At 41.3% G+C, this 19,291-nt stretch overlaps 1 protein-coding gene across 3 annotated transcripts; it reads right to left on the bottom strand.

Moving 5' to 3' along the window:
- Positions 1 to 4,406: 4,406 nt before the first annotated feature.
- Positions 4,407 to 19,152, bottom strand: MDM2 (MDM2 proto-oncogene). Of its 3 annotated transcripts, none has more exons than XM_075726421.1 (11): positions 19,132 to 19,152; positions 18,448 to 18,520; positions 16,250 to 16,324; positions 15,757 to 15,890; positions 15,549 to 15,598; positions 14,185 to 14,252; positions 13,939 to 14,032; positions 11,204 to 11,364; positions 10,108 to 10,263; positions 8,352 to 8,429; positions 4,407 to 6,841 (listed from the first exon to the last, which is right to left on the bottom strand). In XM_075726421.1, the coding sequence occupies exons 2-11, from the start codon at positions 18,514 to 18,516 to the stop codon at positions 6,272 to 6,274; spliced, it is 1,455 nt and encodes a 484-aa protein (XP_075582536.1). In that variant the 5' UTR covers positions 18,517 to 18,520; positions 19,132 to 19,152; the 3' UTR covers positions 4,407 to 6,271. The 3 variants fall into 3 exon arrangements, with proteins under 3 accessions (XP_075582536.1, XP_075582462.1, XP_075582608.1); XM_075726347.1 differs by lacking the exon at positions 19,132 to 19,152 and adding an exon at positions 18,649 to 18,704; XM_075726493.1 differs by lacking the exon at positions 19,132 to 19,152 and adding an exon at positions 18,649 to 18,704 and having other exon boundaries at positions 11,204 to 11,361.
- Between the last annotated feature and the right edge of the window lie 139 nt (positions 19,153 to 19,291).

Here is a 19,291-nt window from a genome sequence, read left to right as displayed (position 1 = left end):
ACAAAGAACTAGAGAGCCCTTGAGTTTAAAATGCCCCCAAAACCATGAAATCTCTGAGAAGCCAGTGGCCCAGCAGCTGAGCGAGGGCAGAAAAAACCTGCACACCGGTTCATAGAATTAAAAATCTGTATGAAAACCAAGTAGCAGAACTTCTAACAATCAAGCTGCTGACTAAAATAGAGCACCAAGGAATATATAAACAAATCTTTATTTAAAGCTTTTAAATGGAACACAGTATTTTGTTTCGTCAGAAAAGGAAAAAACTGAAAACAAAAAGACAAATGCAATGCACGTGAAAATTCTTCTCATAAATGGATCTACACTGTGCAATTTGAGTGGGTATTTATATTTCAATGGTTACCTGCTGTGGTAGTACGGGCACTGGTTATCTAAATGGTACGCACCACGACAAGCTCTTGAAAGCGTGCTCATCTAGAAGTAGTGGCAAAATTGCATAGTTACTTAAATTTGCTATTAACCGGTCTGCTTAATAGTCATTCCAACTATGTGTACTCAGACAACAAAGTGAGAGTGGCTTTTGGGAAAGCTATTTGGTAATTTAGGTATTATGTAATTGGCATGTCAATGGCTGTTAGTCTAGCTCAAAAACAAGAGCCGTCCTTTAAAAGTCGGGCTGTTAAGTTAAAGCAACATCTACTCAAAAATGGAAACACCTTTTTACATATCACCAACAGATTTTACATGTAGAATATATATACACAAACACACACACAATACAGAGAGGCATTCACTTGAAGCTTTCAGTGCATCTGTGCTAAACAAAAAAACCCACACACTAGTTAAAAGCAACAATTTTTCACGTTCACTAAGTGCAATCCATTGTTAAAAGATCTCTTAAGCCCAGGTTTCGGGGGTTTTTTGTTTCTTCTTTTTTTTTTTTTTTGTTTTTTTTTTTGCTTTACATTGCTTGCACAAACCTTTAAATGACAAGTAACTCAAGGTAAGACTTTGACCCCGGTATGGATGAGCTGGAAAAGTTCAGTCAGTGGGGCAGGCAGTCCCCTGGGACAGAGACAGGCCTGCCAGCCGGGAGAGCTGGTGCTGAGCTAGGGGAGCTGGAAGTACGGTAACGCGGCAGGGACGGCACGCGCTGAGAGTACAAACACGCTACGTAACGCCCTTTATTAAGCACACAGGTGACCCTACAGACACTCAGGGCCTGCATCCACCTGCCGGCACCGCGGGTAACCAAGAGCGGCCAACAGAGCTCAGAACCCGTAGGAACGCTGCCCTTCCGTGCGTCCCGCGCACCTGCGCCTCTTCAAAGCTCTTTCCCACAGGGCAGCACCGCAACAGCCAGTGTCCCCTTTCAGGCTGAGTGTCACACAACAAAATGTTGGATCTTCCTGGGATAACTGCTGCCCCCCTACATGTGGCAAGTTAACAGGCTGAATAAATTAACTTGCTTTAAAATTATAAGCTTCTAAATTACATACTTATAAAATTACACCCTAACGCAACAGCAGCTTTGGATTAAGATGGGGAAGAAAAGTTCTTCACCCCTATCTTAATCCTATTTATTCACTGCAGTTTATTCAGTTTCACTATGCTTCTAATAATTTTCTGATCTCTCTTTTCCAAGAACACAATTTTCCAAAACAATTATTCTTGTTGACACTTTCTGTTAAGGAGGAATTTGTTTGTTGTGTTAGTCTTTAAGGGGAAAAATCTGCCTGACGCCTGGCACGTGGTTTCACACCCACACGGACAGACATTTCGGAGACAGTGACATTTAAACACATTTACAGCAAACAACTCAGTGATAAAGTTGTACCACACTTAGAATAAACGCAACGCTTTTCATCGATTCAAATTTTGTAGCACTTTTACCCTTTCTAAATCAACCCACGAACTGAAGCGGCAGCACGGCACGGCACGCATTTCTTCCAGTGTGCTCGTTAGTAACACTGACTACCAACGACGACCAAGGGGTGCTGCTCAACAAAGAGTATAATCTTTACGGCGTGAGTGCTCAACGTCATCAGCAATCCAGCTACTTCTGTTTCAGCTGTGCAAGATTTTTGAAGGACAAAAGCATCAGACTTCGTAACTAACAAATCTGAAGTGAAGACGCAGTATTAAAGCTTCTCAAATATTTTAATATTCAACGCTTCTAGCCTTTCTGAGAAACGTCAGACACTGAAACAAAGCAATTTTGCCATCTGCCTCAAGTACTTCACTTTGCACTTCGCCTCTGCGGGCTGAATTTCGATACTAATAAATAGCTACATAGTGAAAAAGGTGTGTTTAATCAAAAAGTAGGTTTACTGTACTTCATAAAAAATAATGTATGAGTTCTTGTAGCATCTGTGTGTAACTATTCTCTACCTGAAGTGCACAAAGAAACAGACTAAGACAGTTATTGAAGATTGTGTCACATTTTGCCAGCATCTGGCCATCCCTGCAACTTTCTTGGTCACATGTTCAAACGCAAAAGCAATGACCAGCCATTGCAAATTAACCTGGCAACCTCTCGTCTCCTCACCGCATCTTCCAGAGCATCCCTCCCCTGTCACCAGCACAACGAAGCAGTCAGTCAGCTTCTTGGCTGTTCCTGGAGATTCAAAAGTATTCCAAAGGAAAACAAACACCATCAAAATATTTTCACTCTGCTCATTTTGCACCAGCCTCCATCTCCATTTAATAAATGTTGTTTGGGTGCAACACAGAAGTTGTTTTCAAGGGAAGGAAAAAAGAAAACAAAGCCATCAATCTTCCTATGCCCCTCTTAGTCTGAATATAATCTGAATACTTCTCTTCATTTCAATGCTACAATTTCTTAAATATTTCTCTTGTGACTATGATTTACTAAGTATGCCTATTTATGCATCTACACACGTACCAATAGACTGATTCAATAAATTAAAGCTCAAAACACTCACTGCAAGCACAAGAATATTTACAAACGGCAATAAATTAAAGATTTAAATGTGTACGGTATTAAATAAGGATCTCGAAGAGCTCATCAAATAAGAACAATCGTCAACTATTGTGCTAAAATTTTGCGCTAAAATTTTGCCAACTTTTGTGCTGCTACCCAAGGCCAGAAATGCATTTACAGGCCAGAAAGAACAGGGCGATAACCACCAGGCCGGTCACCACTCGCCCCGCACGGACCAAGCACGGGTGAGGGTGATGGTGCAGAGGCGGACCCAAGGATTTCAGCTTTTCTGACTGAACACCCGCCCCGGCTGGGGCTCACAGCATCGCGTACACACCCCCAGACCCCACACCCACACTTGCTTGCCAGTGTCTCCTATCGGAACCGGAATGGAGACCAATACTCATCATTCCCTTATTTGTAAGGCACGCTTCTGGGGGAAAAAAAAAAAAAAAAAAAACCCCGAACAAAAAACCCTAAAGTTTTACTAGAAGTTCAGAATAATATTAAGCCACAAAGTAAATTCAAAATAAAGGTTCAGTCTGACACAGTAGTCTGGCCATAGATGCAGAAATCAAAATTACCCTTTCCTCAGCATTGTATGGAGCGGAAGGTATTTCCAAGGCCCTTCTCCACAACAGAAGGCATGCTAGGGAAGTACAATTTTAGATCATAAAAGGGAAAATTCATTACACTGTATGCTCCCACTTTATCTTTTGCCAAAGCATAAAGCCTTACTAGGAGATGAAATTGTTTTTGAAGAAAAATCCCAAAGCTGAGTGGTGGTGAACAGCAAGGATCATCGCTCTGACCATACATGCCTTTTTGAATTTTTTTTTTTTTTTTTTTTTTTTAAAATATGGAGATCCCTTAAGGGGAATGGAAGAGAATGCCAAGAGCGGGACAGTACAGTCTGTCCCAGCAGGAACTAGGCATGAACAGCTGCTCTCCCAGGACTGCAGTTACACAGCCATCACAGTGATGACAGAGAAGGTCTCACACTGGAAAAGCGTAAGACATAGGAGACGATGTAATGGACAAAGCTTTTTAAGTACAGTCCCCGTGTTATCAATGCTTCTCCTGAATATACACGTCTACAATTCTCTCTCGGTTAGAGATTCCAGACTACAATATGACCGCTATTTGGTTCTGACCTGCAGGTGCAATGCAAGAGCTTCTGCAAGCTTCACTGCACTTAAATTTATCAAATCAAAAATTAAGAAAAATAAATAGGACAGAGTGTAAATTAAGGCAGACGCATCCCTCCTTGAAAAAATTTAAGTCTCTGCCCAGAGGACTTCTCTATCTTGGGCTGAAGGATTATCAAACCCCAGGAAAGGTTACTGCTGACCACAGAACTTCCAGCTACCTGCTGTCACTTTACAAATTGCAAGGGGCAAGAAACTTGCATGTAAGAATTTGATGAAACATATACAACCAGGATTTACATTTTGTTGAGTTAAAATGAATTATGGTAAAACTTCAGAGATACCAGTATCTTTTAGTAGTATTTTTCAAAAATTATCTCAAATTTATGAACAAATCATGACTGATCCCGGTAATCCAGCCTTTACCTATGAAGGTATTTCTTTGCAGACAAGTAACAAGCAAGGGTTTACCAAGTCTCTGCTGTACAGCTTTTAAGTCCTTTTCCTAGGTATTCCAGATATTCCTTGTATTTCAGGCATTTGCAGCCCTGGTTTACAGACACTTTACAATAGAGTAACTCTTCCAGCTCCAACACGAAGGCAATTATAGCAGTGAAAATCTCTGTGCTAGCACACAGGCATCAACAGTTTTGTGCCGGTGTTGTTAAGCAAGCTGTTTAACCTTGGCCTGCAGGATTGTAACACAGCACAACTCCTGCATTCAGGCTACATCTCCATTCCTGGCACTCCCCTGACACCAAAACTACTTATTTGCCATTCTCTGTGGGGCAGATGATCAGCAACCACCTGTAAAATTAAAAGGTGCTAAAAACATACAATTCCTTTTGTAATCTAGTTTTCCAAAGGAATAAATACAGCTCACTGGTACAGAAACTCTCCATCTGAAAAACAGCTCAGATGAGTAATCTCAGTACATCCTGAACCGACTCGGTTCTGTGGGGCATTCAGAGTAGGTAAGGTGAGTGTATATTTGCAAGCTAAGGTACACACCTTACTACTAACGTAGATACAGAACCAAGTCGGTTAGCAGGCTCCTTAATAAAGGAACTGATAAGTTTTGCAAAGTTTTTGACAAAGTACAGTGAGGAGACGAGAGCTAAAAGCAGTAAGGGACACGTCTAATGAGACCAATTTTGAGTTGGCCAAACACCTTGCAACAGATTTTCAGAATTCTTGTGGTAAGATAAAAACAGTATAAATTGGAAAGACTACTGAATTTAAAGAATGTCTATGTGAACTACAACTACACAGCTTATTTGTTTCTGCACGTGGAAATGGACTTTCTTCCTTGCTACCTCTACTCAGGTGAATGTAGTGATCAAGCTGCATGCTATGCTGCTGAAGACAGAAACAAGCGCAGGGAAAAAAAGTAAGGAAGGTTGTTCCCTGATATTGCCTGACTTGACATTACATAGCACTCCTTCATTTATCTTGCCTGTTCCAAGTGTTTTCTCACACTGCTAAAACAATAATCAGGATAGTACAGACCTCCAAACCCACAAAGCATTTTAAAAGCCAATTTCCCAGGACGTTTAAGAGAGAACTGTAAGACTGAACTTGGATCAATGACTGCTCAGGGCAGACACAGCCCTGAAGCTTACAATGCACACTATAAAAATAAGACACACACAGTACCCTTTTCTATTTCCAAAACCTTACATGATTTTCTGTCGCATCTTCCCCCACTTCCTGGTAAGATCTCCCCCATATTTCAGTTACTTGGAGGAATTTAGGTTTTGGGAATGAGGGAGACAAGATTCTATTTATTTATTTTATTGACTCATTCAGTGAGCCTGGTATCTTCACCAGGCAACAGATACTGGAAGCTGGAGAATCTTCTCAGGAGGAAGAACTCACATTAACATCATGTCCCTCCTCTCATAATCACTGAATTTGGGTTTTTAATGTCTGTATTCAATCCAGTAAAACAAATGTCACTAATGTGTATGGAACATAAAGCACCTGGAAAGTCAGGTAGTTTACAGGAATTGGTTATTTCTACTGAGAGGAATTTAAAATCTTCAAGCTGACTTAGGAATATTAAGCTAACCTCTTAACAACTCCATTGCATTTATTTCAGCAATTACTTTTCATAGCAAATGTAGAGACCCAAAATATTTTCTCCAGTGAGCATACAAAAATAGTTTTACTCTCAACCAGTTTATGAAGTTCCTTTTGCTGCTTTCCAGCCAACACCTACCTAACTAAAATAAGTTAGTACAATCATCTGTATGGGCTGTCTGCACACCGGACAGGGTTTGTTCCTCTTCTTAAGTTTTCTTGCGCACGTAAAACATGACATGAGGTGTCCCGTTTTGCCATGTACAATGCAGCCATTTTTAGGTCTGCTCTGACATATGACACAGGGCTCTATGCTGGTTACAGGCAGACTGGATTCCATACTTTCCTCTTTGTCTTGCACTTCTCTCTTCTCAGGTTCCTTATAGTCCTCCTGACTGCTACAAAACATGCTGCTTGATGTCGATGGCTGCGAAAAATCTTCACTTTCCTGGGACTCGGAAATTTGTACTGCTTTATCCTCATTCTCCTCTACAGCTGGTTCTTTATCTTCAGTCATTTTCCCTTTCTTGCAGTCAGGAACATCAAAACCTTCTTCAGACTCTAGGGGGAAGGAACTTTCTAATTTGCTCTTTACCGATTTGTCGCTCTTTTCATCTGGAAGCCAGTCCTCACGAAGGGCCCAGCATCTGTGGCAATGTCGTGGTAGTGGAGGATTCATTTTGCTACATTCGGGGCACTTCCAATAATCCTTTAGTGAATTAAAGGTTGGAACAACTTAAGCTACTTGGAATGCTTATAAATGAAGTATTCAGAGATTATAAACAATTTATTACTGCCAAAATAATAGTTTTCTTGAGCTACCAACTTCTATGCAATTTAAAAATTCCATTCAGCACTTGGTCCCATTTTATGGTTCTAAATTAAAATAGTCTGATTTTTAAAAGACTCTCTGACTCACTTTCTTCTTGCAGTAATTTGTGAAATAGAGGTGGAACAATAATGATTTAGTATTTCTTAGGCAAAATTGAAGAAAGCAGACCACAAAAGTATTCAGAGAACCCACAAAAAAACAACTTTCTGATCAAATGGTCACTGTTCCCGTTATTTTCAACAATAGACTGCTGAAATGTAAAGATTGAAGGGACATTTAACCTGTGGGATGCTAAGCTGCTGGTGTGCAAAACGGCCGAGTGAGGGCACTCTGACACAGTAGTATTAGAGAATAGAAAACAGCGGCCATTTAAAAAAAAAAAAAAAAAAAAAAAAAGGCAGCTGCATCACTGTTGGAGGTTACTCCATATGCTGCACTGAAAATACGCCACTCTCTCATTAAAAACACACTTCATTTTTAAGGAGAAAGACCCTTCTTAGAAATAATCCATGCCGTGGGGCAAATGAAAACAAAAAACAACCCAAAAGTTATTTAGAAGATTTGAAGCACTTTTTGGTTTGAGTCCTAAATAACATCAGTGACATCAAAAGCTTCAGAGACCATTTTTAATTCCTAAAAATAACGTACAGACACATTTTTCCATAAATGAGCAGTGTTATGTTTTTAGATAGTGACTAGCCCTGTGTTTTACACACACAGTAAAGTCCCTCAGTCCTACAGACCATCAAGGGACTGGAACACTTCAGACAGTTTACAACAACAGCTTTGTTCAAGCATCGACTGTGAAAAGCCAAGTATAAATAAAAAGATACACTGCTTTTTAATTCTAGTGCGTGCTTTCTTCACATGTCTACCTACTTTGCCTCAAACCCCTGAATTTCTTCCCACACTTCAAGAATGGTCTCAGAATTTGGAAAAAGCCTCAAAATCTATTAATTTCATAGTACTGTTCTGAAAACAGGTTTGCCTTCACATTGTTATGCTATAGATTCCTTCATTCAAGTTGGACAATAAAACTAGGTATTATGATTTATAGGAAAAGTTTGGGGTTTTTTTTGAATTTTGTGCAAAAAGTCAAGATTTAGGCTCCAAATAATTTCCTTCCATTAAGTCAGTGAAACTGTAAGTTAGTATTTTTTTTTTTCCTCAATGGATTAGGAAACTTTTTTTTTTTAACATATCAAGGTTCCTTAATAGTCACATATTCAGTAATTAAAATATTGTCTTAGAATCTTCAAGCATACAAGAAAAAGTAGATTTAATTAAAAAAAAAAATCATTGGTAACAATAGGATTTATCTATACCCCTTGATCTACTCTGTCAGGTCACAACTCTAAGATGCTTTGCCAGTCAAGTTTTTACTCACAGCTAGAGAAATCTCTGGATCTTCATCAAATGAATCAGCATCACTATCTTCATCCTGGTAAATAGTCAGCTGATACACCTGGTTCAAAAAAAAAAAAAGTATTGATGTAACTGGTTTTGCCATTCAATTAAAAATCTGACAGATGTTTAATCTGACAGATTTTCTGATAAGAGTTTTAATCAAATGTAAAATCAAATCAAATAAATAGCGCATACACGTTAATTTATGTTAGCAAGTAACGCCACAAAATCTGATGACTTGTCTGGGGGAAAATAATTCTGTTCACACTTGTAACACACAGTTTGAAGAAAAATGTAGACTAGACAGGTAGAAGGTACCACTTTCTAGAGTGGAGGTGATCCTTCCCCTCTGCTCAGCACTGGCGAGGCCACACCTGGAGCACTGTGCCCAGCTCTGGGCTCCCCAGTACACGAGAGATGCGGCGCTACTGGAGAGTCCAGTGAAAGGCCGCTAAGATGATTCAGGGATTGGAGGAGCTCTCACATGAGGAAAGGCTGGGAGAGCTGGGACCAGTCAGCCCGGAGATCTCAGCTCAGGGGGGATCTTAGCAATGTCTGTAAAGACCTGCAAGGAGGGCATCAAGCAGAGCCAGGCTCCTTTTTCAGCAGTGCCCAGTGACAGGACCAGAGGCAACTGGCACAAATTAAAACACAGGAGGTTCTGTCTGAACGTCAGGAGACGCTTTTTTACTGTGAGGGTGACCAAGCACTGGCACAGGTTGCCCTGAGCAGCTATGGAGCCTCCATCCTTGGAGATAGTCACAAGTGGTCTGGACATGGCCTGGGGCAATCGGCTCTGCTTGAGCCCAGGGGCTGGATAAAAGGACCTCCAGAGCCCCCTTCCAACCTCAACCATTCTGCAATTCTCAACACTGCTGCTGGGAGCAGGGGCACACCTCAATCCTTTCTTCCTCCAAATCTTGCCTCCTTGTGTCTTATGTCAGGGTGCAGCACCACAGCACCATAACCTGGTGTACATCAGTACAGTCAGCACCATTCAGCCCTTCAAGTACCACAACCATGTACATGTCCCAGGCAAATTCTGCCTCTGGTACTTAACCAATCTTGCCATGACCTGATTCACCTCTGCGAAGTAACAGAAAACTAACGCAGAAAAAAAATAATTTCCCACTTCATTCCTGCCATTCCAGATACCTAGATCTCTTGAAAATTATGGTAATCATAATTTTACTGTCTTCTTGCCTCCTTGTGAAAATTTCTAAAATTGTATTTCAGCATCTCTTTGAGACATTTATATTCATGGAGGCAAATGATTCCGAAATATCCCTTTGCAAAGAGGATATTTACTAGGAAAGTTGTCATTCAGTCTTAAAAGTATTGTCAAAGCTCAACACATACTTCTGTAATTAAAAATGTAGGAATAGACTCAAGTATACATGCTGCCATCAACTCCAACAGCTAGTGAATGAAGTTAAACAGACAGACTTTTCCAGACTGTCAAGAGTCTGTTTCAGAGCCTACAGAAAGCCTCAGCACCGTTCTGGTTACTGCCTGGTGGGTGTATAATGGCGACCCAACTGCACATGCATGTAGTTTGATTTAACGTCACTAACTGCACCCAGTCATTCATAGCACACGCAGTCCTGAAATAAACCTGAGAGTTACTTCTTCTTGTTGGAATCTCAACATGAAGTATTCCTGCAAGTTTCCTTCCCTCCCTCGCTCATTCCCCTGCCCCAAGTCAAAAAAAAACCCCAAACAAAACAAGTATGTACCTCATCATCTTCATCTGTGAGCTCCAGTCCTTCTTCATTATGGCTATAATCTTCTGAATAAATAGACTCGACTTCAAACTCTACACTGAACTGGTCTGAAACAGAACTGTGGTCAAACCAATCAGAGTTTTCACTTAATGAACTGGCATCAAGATCCTGAAAAAGGAGAGAGAAAGTACACATTCAGCCTCACTAGTCCATATCCACAACCATTACTGTTAAGATAGCTTGCAAGATAAAATCACTCAGTGTAATTAGCTATGGGAGAAATAAGACCAACTGCTGTTAGACAGAACATCTTTTATGAGACAAATGAATCATAGGTAGGTAAAAATAATGCCAGATCTGAAAGCCTTTCGTCAGCTCTGTAATAGAGGCTGCAGTCAACCTACAGCCAGCTTGAAGATTGCTGCTACTCTATCACAAAGGCTCTCCTAACAAGTGAAAGAACAGATACAGGAAGATGCTGTCTTTTGGCTGCATGTCATTAAATTCTCTATTCTCATCAACTTTGTTAACCTTAATTTGAGACAGCAGCTAAACAATTATAAAATAGCAAGAGTGAAGATACAGTATTAGTTCTGTCAATTCCAAATACAGTACATGACTAGGAATACTGTTAGTTTAGCTCTTTGTGACTTAACCTAACCACAGATAATTTGCCTCAAGTGTTTCCTGAAAACAACAGAAAACAGTAAAGGCTTGGAAAATGAATACAGCGTATCATCATGGCACTACTATGTACAGTGACCAAAGCTGTACTGAACTACCTTCTCTTAGCGTTCTAAGAAACACTTACTTTAAAACCCAAGATATACATCACATTTTTTTCAATACTGCGCCAAGCAGTAAGAATCTGGTTTTTGAAGAATATTCAGAGTTAATCTTTTAAAAAGTTTCACTTCAGCTTTGTCAGCAGACCTATGAAAGACCCTGCCCCACCCACACACCAACTTTTCTTTCAGCCTCTTTTCTCCCCTCAGACCCCACTGAGGGCACTGCTGCTTTTAATTAAGAACATGATGTTTTAAGATGCGTATTTGTACCTGTGGTATCTGCAAAATTTGTACCACAGAAATATATATTTTTGACTTACAGGAATGGAAAGAGAATCTGTTGAATCACTGCTATTGCTTCTTTCACGGCACAGACCACTGACTACACACCATGAGAGACTTTCATCAAACGTCAACGAAATGCTGTCTGACTTGTGTCGTTTTCTTCTGTCACTATGCAGATCATCTGAAGAATTTTCTTCTGGGCACATTCAAGAATTTGTATTACTCCAAAAACATCTATGCAATGTGCAGTTTTGAATATTCTTAACAGAAGCTTAAAATACAATTTACTTATATAGGAATTTGAGAAAAATAAAGTAATTCAGTGTTATTTTATGGGGGAAAAAAAAGTAAAGGCACCAAAAACTTTTTAAAATAAGACACAGTAACCTTGAGAAACGTGAAAAGTGTGAAACATTCCCGAAACCAGTATTTCAGGGGCTGGCTTTCCCCACCTGTCCCATCAGTACAGCTTGTAAATGTCAGTCTCCACATGCAGGAAATAAAATAATTGCAAATCTGGAAGCATTTTTACTCCACTTCACACGATACATTAAACCCCTTCTAATTTTACGGAATACGGTTAGGATCTTAATTGTCCTGGCTCCCTCTACAGTCAGTAGACAGAAAGGCACTTTCAGAGGGCTTCTGAGTCCATCCCAGAATTTGCAGGGAGACAGAGCAACTAGCTCCCACATCACATGCATACAAGACCTCATGCTAGGCAAGATAAGTTTGGGTACAAGTTTCAGATACCTCAACAAATTTATCAGTTACTAGTTGCACTATATGTAATGGTATTTGCTCAACAGGATTTTTGTAACAAACCATTATGACTTTCACCACACACTAGCAAGAAAATCTTCAAGGCATACTATGTAAAAATTGAACTCTGAAAGCACTGCTTTAAGCTGTGCTTATTAAAACATGCTTGGTTTGAAGGCACAAAGACAATGCTTTTTAAATATGTCACATTTTGAAACAACCACCTACAACAGCGTAAGGAGTAGGGGGACAGCATTTTAGGGCTGGGTAAGTCAAAATTCAGCTCCGCTGACTTTTAGAATCTTTGATAAGAAACAATTTCATTAAAAAGGCGTTGCAAAGTCAGTATGTAAGTGCAGCGGAGTGAAAACTCCCCAAGAGGCCTGACAAGTTGGTTCAACAGACCTCAGTACGAGCCTGCTGCCCCCCTACAGGTGCCTTTTGCACCCACCCTCTATTGCCCAGCTTCTCCCTTGCCTTGCAAAACACACCCTGACAATCCATGAGTCTTCAAGTCTTGAATCTTTCATTGTAAAGGAAAAAGAGAACAAAACACTTGTACATACTTTGAGACTTCTCTTACTTTCCCTTGGTGCTTCTTGGCTCAGCCCCTCTCTTTTCTTTTTTCCGCCCTGAGAGCCCCACCAAATTTGGTGCCCGCAGGCCCAAGGGTTGCTCCTCTCCATCGTTGTCCTCATTTAGTTGTCATGGCTCCATGCTGTACTGATACTGTATCACCACAAGGTTTCTATACACTATATAAGCGGCTCCAAAGGAGCCGCTACCATCCCAATTTAATAAGAATAGTGGTTTAAAAGGAAGATTTCCTATAAATTAGAAAAAAAGTGTATATAAAAACACTATATTAAAAGAACTTTTAAGGTTGTAACAAACTAATAAATGGATGCAAAGACAAGAGTTAATAATCAAACCTACAATAAGTAAGCACAACACAGGACCTTATGTGCTCTGGGTCATGCCTAAATATTACAGGTTGTGATGTTTAACCGAGACTTTCCATCCTTTCATCAGTTTTTGTTACAACATTAAAAAGTTCTTTTAATTTAGTGCAAACCGCTCAGCAACGCAGCACAGTTTTTGGACTGACTAACATAACAGTAGCCTATGATGAACACAAATACTACACAAAAGCTGAGGAACTGAAAAAAAAAAAGTTTCCGAGCAACTGAAGAAAAGGAAGTTCTATGCAGTGACAGAAGGTCATCACTGGCCAGGTAATTACAACTGTCAAGTCATAAGGCAACAGAAGTAAGTGATGGAACAAACTAATGTAAGAAATTCCACAGAATAGTAATGAAGTAGAACTGCAGAGAACACTTCCATTGAGAAATTTAAAGTTATTCAGGTTTATGCTGACCAGCTTGTTATTTGCTAATTATCGGAAGAAACATTCCACATTTTGAAAATGTATTTGCCAGTGATTATTGAATAACCACAGTAAAGAGAAAGAGGAGACAAATACAATGCTTAAGTCACCAGACTTTTTAAAAGAAGTGTTTAAGGAATGGTCAGGTACCTAAATATATCCAACATCATCCCATGTTACTACCAGACCTTTGACATCTTTGCCACCAGTTGAAATCCAATGAAAACTGCTTTTAGAGAGCAAACAAACTGTAAAATTTTGTGGCTGTCTACAGAGGGAACTGAAATGAATTGACTGCATGAGTCTATTACAAACACAAGTGTTCTCATCATGAAGACAACACAACTGATTAAGTCCTGCTGATGTGGACAAGGTTAATAGATCTGTGGAACAAGTTATTCCATCATCTTACTGACAGTTCTAGAGATCTAAACTGTAACATGATACTGGAGGAATGCAAGGAATTGTGTGTTTCTTCCAGACTGAACATTTTGTTTCAGATAAGCAGAGAAACATTAACAGTATTTCACAGCATCTTTCAAAGTCAGTAAGGCAACAGAATGTACTTTTTTCCTAAGTGGCCATGCTACTGAAAGCTCTGCATCATAAATCTGCACATACCAGATTCACTGTGTGTTCTCCTCCTAGAAGATGTAGTTGGTCGGGAAGTCATGTTTGATGAAGTCTGCTTCTCTTCTAACTCTTGCATAGATTCCTGCTTAACAGAAATACTGAGTAAGCCTGACCATGAATATGAGGTAAAGGGCTAAATTCAACTAATTGACGAATCATGGAAAACTAAACAGAATTTATATCTCAGAACATTTATTTTTAAAAAATAAAATAAAAAAAAATTAAAAAAATCACCTTTAGAACATTTTCTTCTTCAAGCTGAAATCTGGCATCATCCTCAGGTGTGTCAGTAAGCGTAGAGTCTGAAACCAAACCAAATCACACCACCGTAACACAGCACAGCAGAAAAAGTAAATTTCAGGCTCAAAAACTGATTTAGAGTAAAAGCAAGGGAGAGATGTTAAATGCACGCAGCATTTACAAAGTAAATTCTAAACAGAACTTAAAATCCAGACATTTTGCATCAATGGAAAAAACAACCCCATTCCTTTACTTTTCAGGTGCATGCAGCCCTTAAACCTGCAATATTACTGAAGCGGGAGAATGGGGAGGAAGAAGAAATCTCAGCTGCAAAGTAGCTCAGAATTTTATCCTAAATGCCTTCAAATGAAGGCTGTCCATTAGCTGGGATTCTGCAGGTATGAAACAATATAGGCAGGAAGTATTTTACACTTCTTCCTCTCCAAAGTATATTTTACTAGCTATCATCTTATGGGAACACTGAATTAAAAAAACATTAAATAGAAGAAAAATTAATGGGTTTTAATTATATATGCTTCAGACAGACCCTGAATTAATAAATTCTCTTTCAAGAAAAGAATTTGAGACATAGTTTAAGTTTGCAAGCATAACAATACAGGATAAAGAAGTTTCCCATCTTCAGCAGCTTAACACTTGCCTTGGGGAAGAAGCAGAAACAAAGGGTGTCTTAATTTACAAAATGGCTTGCATTGTTTAACTTCTGGTTCACTCCTTGTATTAGCCAAAAATTACAGCTATATTGAGCTTTTTTATACTGCAGGGAAGATGACTGTATGTAACAATTCTCCATTTCTGGAGTGGCTGTCCACAAAGTTACCACAAAGCTACTTTAAGTACCTTTTAAAAGAGGACTCAGTATAGCTGATGGTGACCAGTTCTAAATGTACTCCACATTCAGTTTTGAAAATTAGAACACTAACAGAAAGAATATTTCAGCATTTGCCCTGACTTCATTGCTGGCACAAGTTCAAGAAGCTAACTTTTGATATTAAAACTTCTTATGTTGTTGAGGGCTTTATCTGTAAGAAATACAAGCAAACGACTAATTTTTCAATTTATTCCTCTTTGTGTTCAGCTCTGATTGTGCTTGCTTGGCTCTAGTCAGACCAAATTACCCACATGACGTTCAGATTTTTTTTTTCCCCCCCTCCCCCAGAAGCAGCAGTGGTTGCTTTGATTCACTACTGTGATCACTCTGGACAGTAGTGTGTAAAGCCAAATAGCTGATTATGGAGAGATCAATGTTATCTGATCACTACATGCAAGATACATCAATGCAAATTATGTTTTCCCTACTACTACTTCCCAAAACAAAAGGTCCTCCCAAACTAGCTTACCTTGTTGATTGATTGCTATCAGATTTCTGGAAATCATTGAATATAGTCTCCTTAGATGGGGATAAAGAAAGAGATGTTACAAGTTAGCTACATGTAATTATAAAAGAGAGCTTACCATCTTTGAAGATGCAAAGAGTTAAAAAAGGCCATACGCATTATGTTCTCCATTATTTCACAACCAGACTCTCAGAAAAGAATCCCATTTTACCTGTGTTCTTTTACTGAAAAGCTTGTTACTCCAAATAAATCCCCCAGGAGATCATTTGCACAGTGTACAATATGTTGCTGTTTTTCATCATATAATTGTTTAGACATAATATATTGTCCAAGATAGAATATTACCTGTAAAATAAATGACATACACAGACATCACATACCCAGATTCTGTTGTTAAGTGTAAGAGAAAACACATTAAATTCATCGAGATTTGCTCTTCTGACTTTGCCTAAAACTCCCTTTGAGCTGCGATTTTTTCATCTACCATTCCCCAAGTACTCTGCTATTCTACTGACCACCAGATACTTTTGTTCAGTTTGAGAAACTTGCTAACCACCACCTAAGGAGTCAGCAAGAGACTAAAAATACCTTGTCTCAGTATCTTCTAGATCAGTTGTGAACTACTGCCCACCCCTTCACCCAAAACAAAAGAACAATCTATCTGTATTCACCGTAATCTACCTTTAGTGATTAGAAGTTCTCACCTCCTTCATAGTAAAAGTGTCCTTTTCTGCACCAGCTAACTTTAGCAACTTCAACAATAGTGGCTTTGGTCTAACCTGCATGGGAAGAAAAACAGTATGCACCAATTATTCACCAAACAAAACACTGTTTATACAGGCTGGCTTCCTCCTTCCTTGTATATTGGTCTGATACACAAACACACAGCTACATTAAAACCTATTCACATCCAAGTTTTTTTACTTTGTAAAGTTAAAGTAACACAAACCTAATCATACTAAACTTTTCATACACTATGTCTTAGCTCAAACCCCAACCTTTCATTGGTACATACACATTCCTCAATTTGAGCTACAGGATTCATTTGGTGGTTCCAAGCACAGGGCTGGGTCCTGGGGAATTCAGCTTCACTCCTTCAGTCATTACGGCAACTCCCAAAGGGGAAGGAGGAAGGCAAACAGACCTTTATGACTATCTGTCAGGTCCAGAGTGCAACTCACAAAGCAAAGCACTGGTCCACCTCTTTCCTCGACTCCTCCTGTGACAGTTTCTAGGGCTGCGGTTTTGCATTTGCCAGCTGGGCTGCTTTACCTCTGAAGACTTCTCTTAGCTGGGATAAGCATACCCCATCCTTTCTGTTGTATTTCAATCACTCCTACCTCCACAGTGGCCTACCACCCACCCACTGTGCCAGCAGAGTTGTATCTGCAGCCAGTCTATGACAATTTCGGGGGGGGGGGAATCGCTTTCCCTCTTCCCCCCCCACCTTTTCCCTTCTGGCCAGACCAGTGTCCTGATCCCATTCACTGCACTGTTCCACAAACAGCTGTGCCAGTGCCAGTACCAGTGCAGGAGATGAGAACAAGCTGCAGGGGCTGCCACAACTGCAGAGAAAATGCCTGTGGAGCCACTGATGGTTCCCAGCGCAGTATGTTCTAGTATTGCCGCTTTAACAATAGCATAACCGTTCTAAGAACTGGCTAGTATTTAGCTATCCTAATACAGTCCCTAAAATAGAAAAAATATTATAGAAGAGAAACATTTTACAGGAAGACATGAATAAAGTATCATGCGACAATGAATAAATGCTTAAGGGAAGGGAGGGGAACTTCCCTACATTCCATTCCACGTAGCTGCTAAAACCAACGTTAAGTTTTAGTGCATTAACAAGAGATTAGTTGCAAGAACCACACATAATGAAAACAATAAACAAGCTTGTGGACGTTAGATGTCTATTCACCCCTTCCTAAGTGCTGAATTATTTAGAGCACGCAGCATGTATTACAGTTTCATAAAGGAAGCAAACAGTAACTTACTAAACTACTAATGACAGCTCAGCGTAGGAAGGCAAAGCAGTTTCAGAACTATAAATCCACAGCTAGACCCATGGGTTCAGATCCTTTTACTCCCTAGCCCTCTCTTTCTGACTCCTGCAAGTTCTTCTGCCATGCAGATCTGACAGCAGATGGTAGCAACACATTATGACTCCAGAAGAAATAAATGAAAAAAAAAAAAAAAATCAACTTTCAACAGCCTGCTGTTCTGTTACTTCACTTTTTTGAAGTTCTGCTATCAGCCTACACTTTTAAGTTTTACTGTTCTACAAAAAGTAATCCAGTTCAACCGTCATGGTGCACATGCCATTTATTAACTCACATCCTGGGTATAACACATAGGCTTCCATCCCCAGGAAAACTTATGTGGACAGCATAACTGTCACTCTGTCATGGAAAGCCTGGATATGCAAAGCCATAAACACAAACGATGACTATTATTACAACTTGCTTAAGAATTCCAATAGAGAAGAAAGTGAAAATGCCAAATTCAAAAGCCTTCAGTTGTAATGACAAGATTATTTCACAAACAGCATCCGTTCTGCAGAACGGAGATCTTCCACAACTCTTCAGTTATGAGCCGTTAAATATTTCCACCACGAAATACTTAGCATGATCAAATGGGACCGTAAAATCCTTTTTACCAAAAGAAAGCAACCTGACCATCAAAGGTCTCCAGGAAAAAGAGTCTAGACCTAAACCATCACCCTCAACCACAAATGAGAAAGATGTGCTCCACAGCTACAGGATCAAAGAGAGCCCATCTTCACCGGATTTCCTGGCTTTTCTCTAACCATCGCTCGCTGAGCAAAGCGGTCCTTCTGCACTAGCAGATAAAAACTCTGTCAAAAGCATGAAAAACTCGCGCGTCCAACGGAGCTACTGACCAGCGCCTCTTGCTCCGAAGCGGTGACAGAAGAGGCATCCGTGAGGGAGGACATCTTGGTATTGCACATTTGCCTGTAGTCAAGGAGAGAACAACCTCAAAACGCGGAACACAGCTGCACAACCGGGGCTTCCCCCTCCCCGCAGAGACACCCCGGGGCGGGCGCGGGCTGCAGCCACCCCCCCGGCGGTTGCCCACTCACCTCGGTGCCCTCGTCCAGCCCACACGCCGGACTCCGGCAGCGGGTATCTGGGCCGAGTCGGGCCGGGCCGGGCCTTATATAGCGCTGCCAAGAGCAGACAAGTCGGGGCTTAGCTCCTCCGCCGGCCGCGGCCCGACATGCCTGAGCATGACCCGCAGCGGCGGCGCTGCCGAGTCACCGCGGGGGGCGGGCGGAGGCCGGCGCTGACTCACCGCGGCCGCCAGAAGCGGGGAGGGGGTGCAACGGGGACGGCGGCGTGGAAAACCAGACCCGTCTCCGCGCTCCCACCCCCCCCCGCCCCGGCCGCGCTCCCCCCGCGGGCGGAAGCCGCCGCGCTCCCCTCAGCGCCGCGCCCAGAGCCGGCGGCCCCGCCGCGCTTCAGCCGGCCCCTCCCCCAGCACCGAGGCCGCCACGCACGATAATAGCGAGCCCCGAGCGACCCCTCAGCCCCTGCCCCCGAGCGAGCCGGGAACCCCCACGCACCACCAGCCGCGCCCGCTCCGCTGCCCGGCCCGCGGCGGGCGGGGGGACCGGCGGCCCTACCACACCGCAGCGCGGTGCTCGCCCAACGCCGCCATTTTAGCTGCCGCGCCGCGCGGCCCGCCGCGCTCTCCAGCGCCCCCTAACGGGCTCGCGGCCAGGG

Source organism: Pelecanus crispus, chromosome 1 (genome assembly GCF_030463565.1).
Source record: "Pelecanus crispus isolate bPelCri1 chromosome 1, bPelCri1.pri, whole genome shotgun sequence".
In the NCBI taxonomy this organism is placed as follows: domain Eukaryota; kingdom Metazoa; phylum Chordata; class Aves; order Pelecaniformes; family Pelecanidae; genus Pelecanus; species Pelecanus crispus.
Note: the sequence above shows the minus strand (reverse complement) of the source record. Positions and strands in the feature narration are given on the sequence as shown.

Coding starts and splice junctions, on each gene's coding strand:
- MDM2 (XM_075726421.1), bottom strand. CDS start 18,516: ATGTGCAATACCAAGATGTCCTCCCTCACGGATGCCTCTTCTGTCACC. Junction 14,033..14,184: donor AAGAAGAAAATGTTCTAAAG/GTGATTTTTTTA, acceptor TCTGTTAAGCAG/GAATCTATGCAAGAGTTAGA. Junction 8,430..10,107: donor TCACAGATGAAGATGATGAG/GTACATACTTGT, acceptor TTTTTGAACCAG/GTGTATCAGCTGACTATTTA.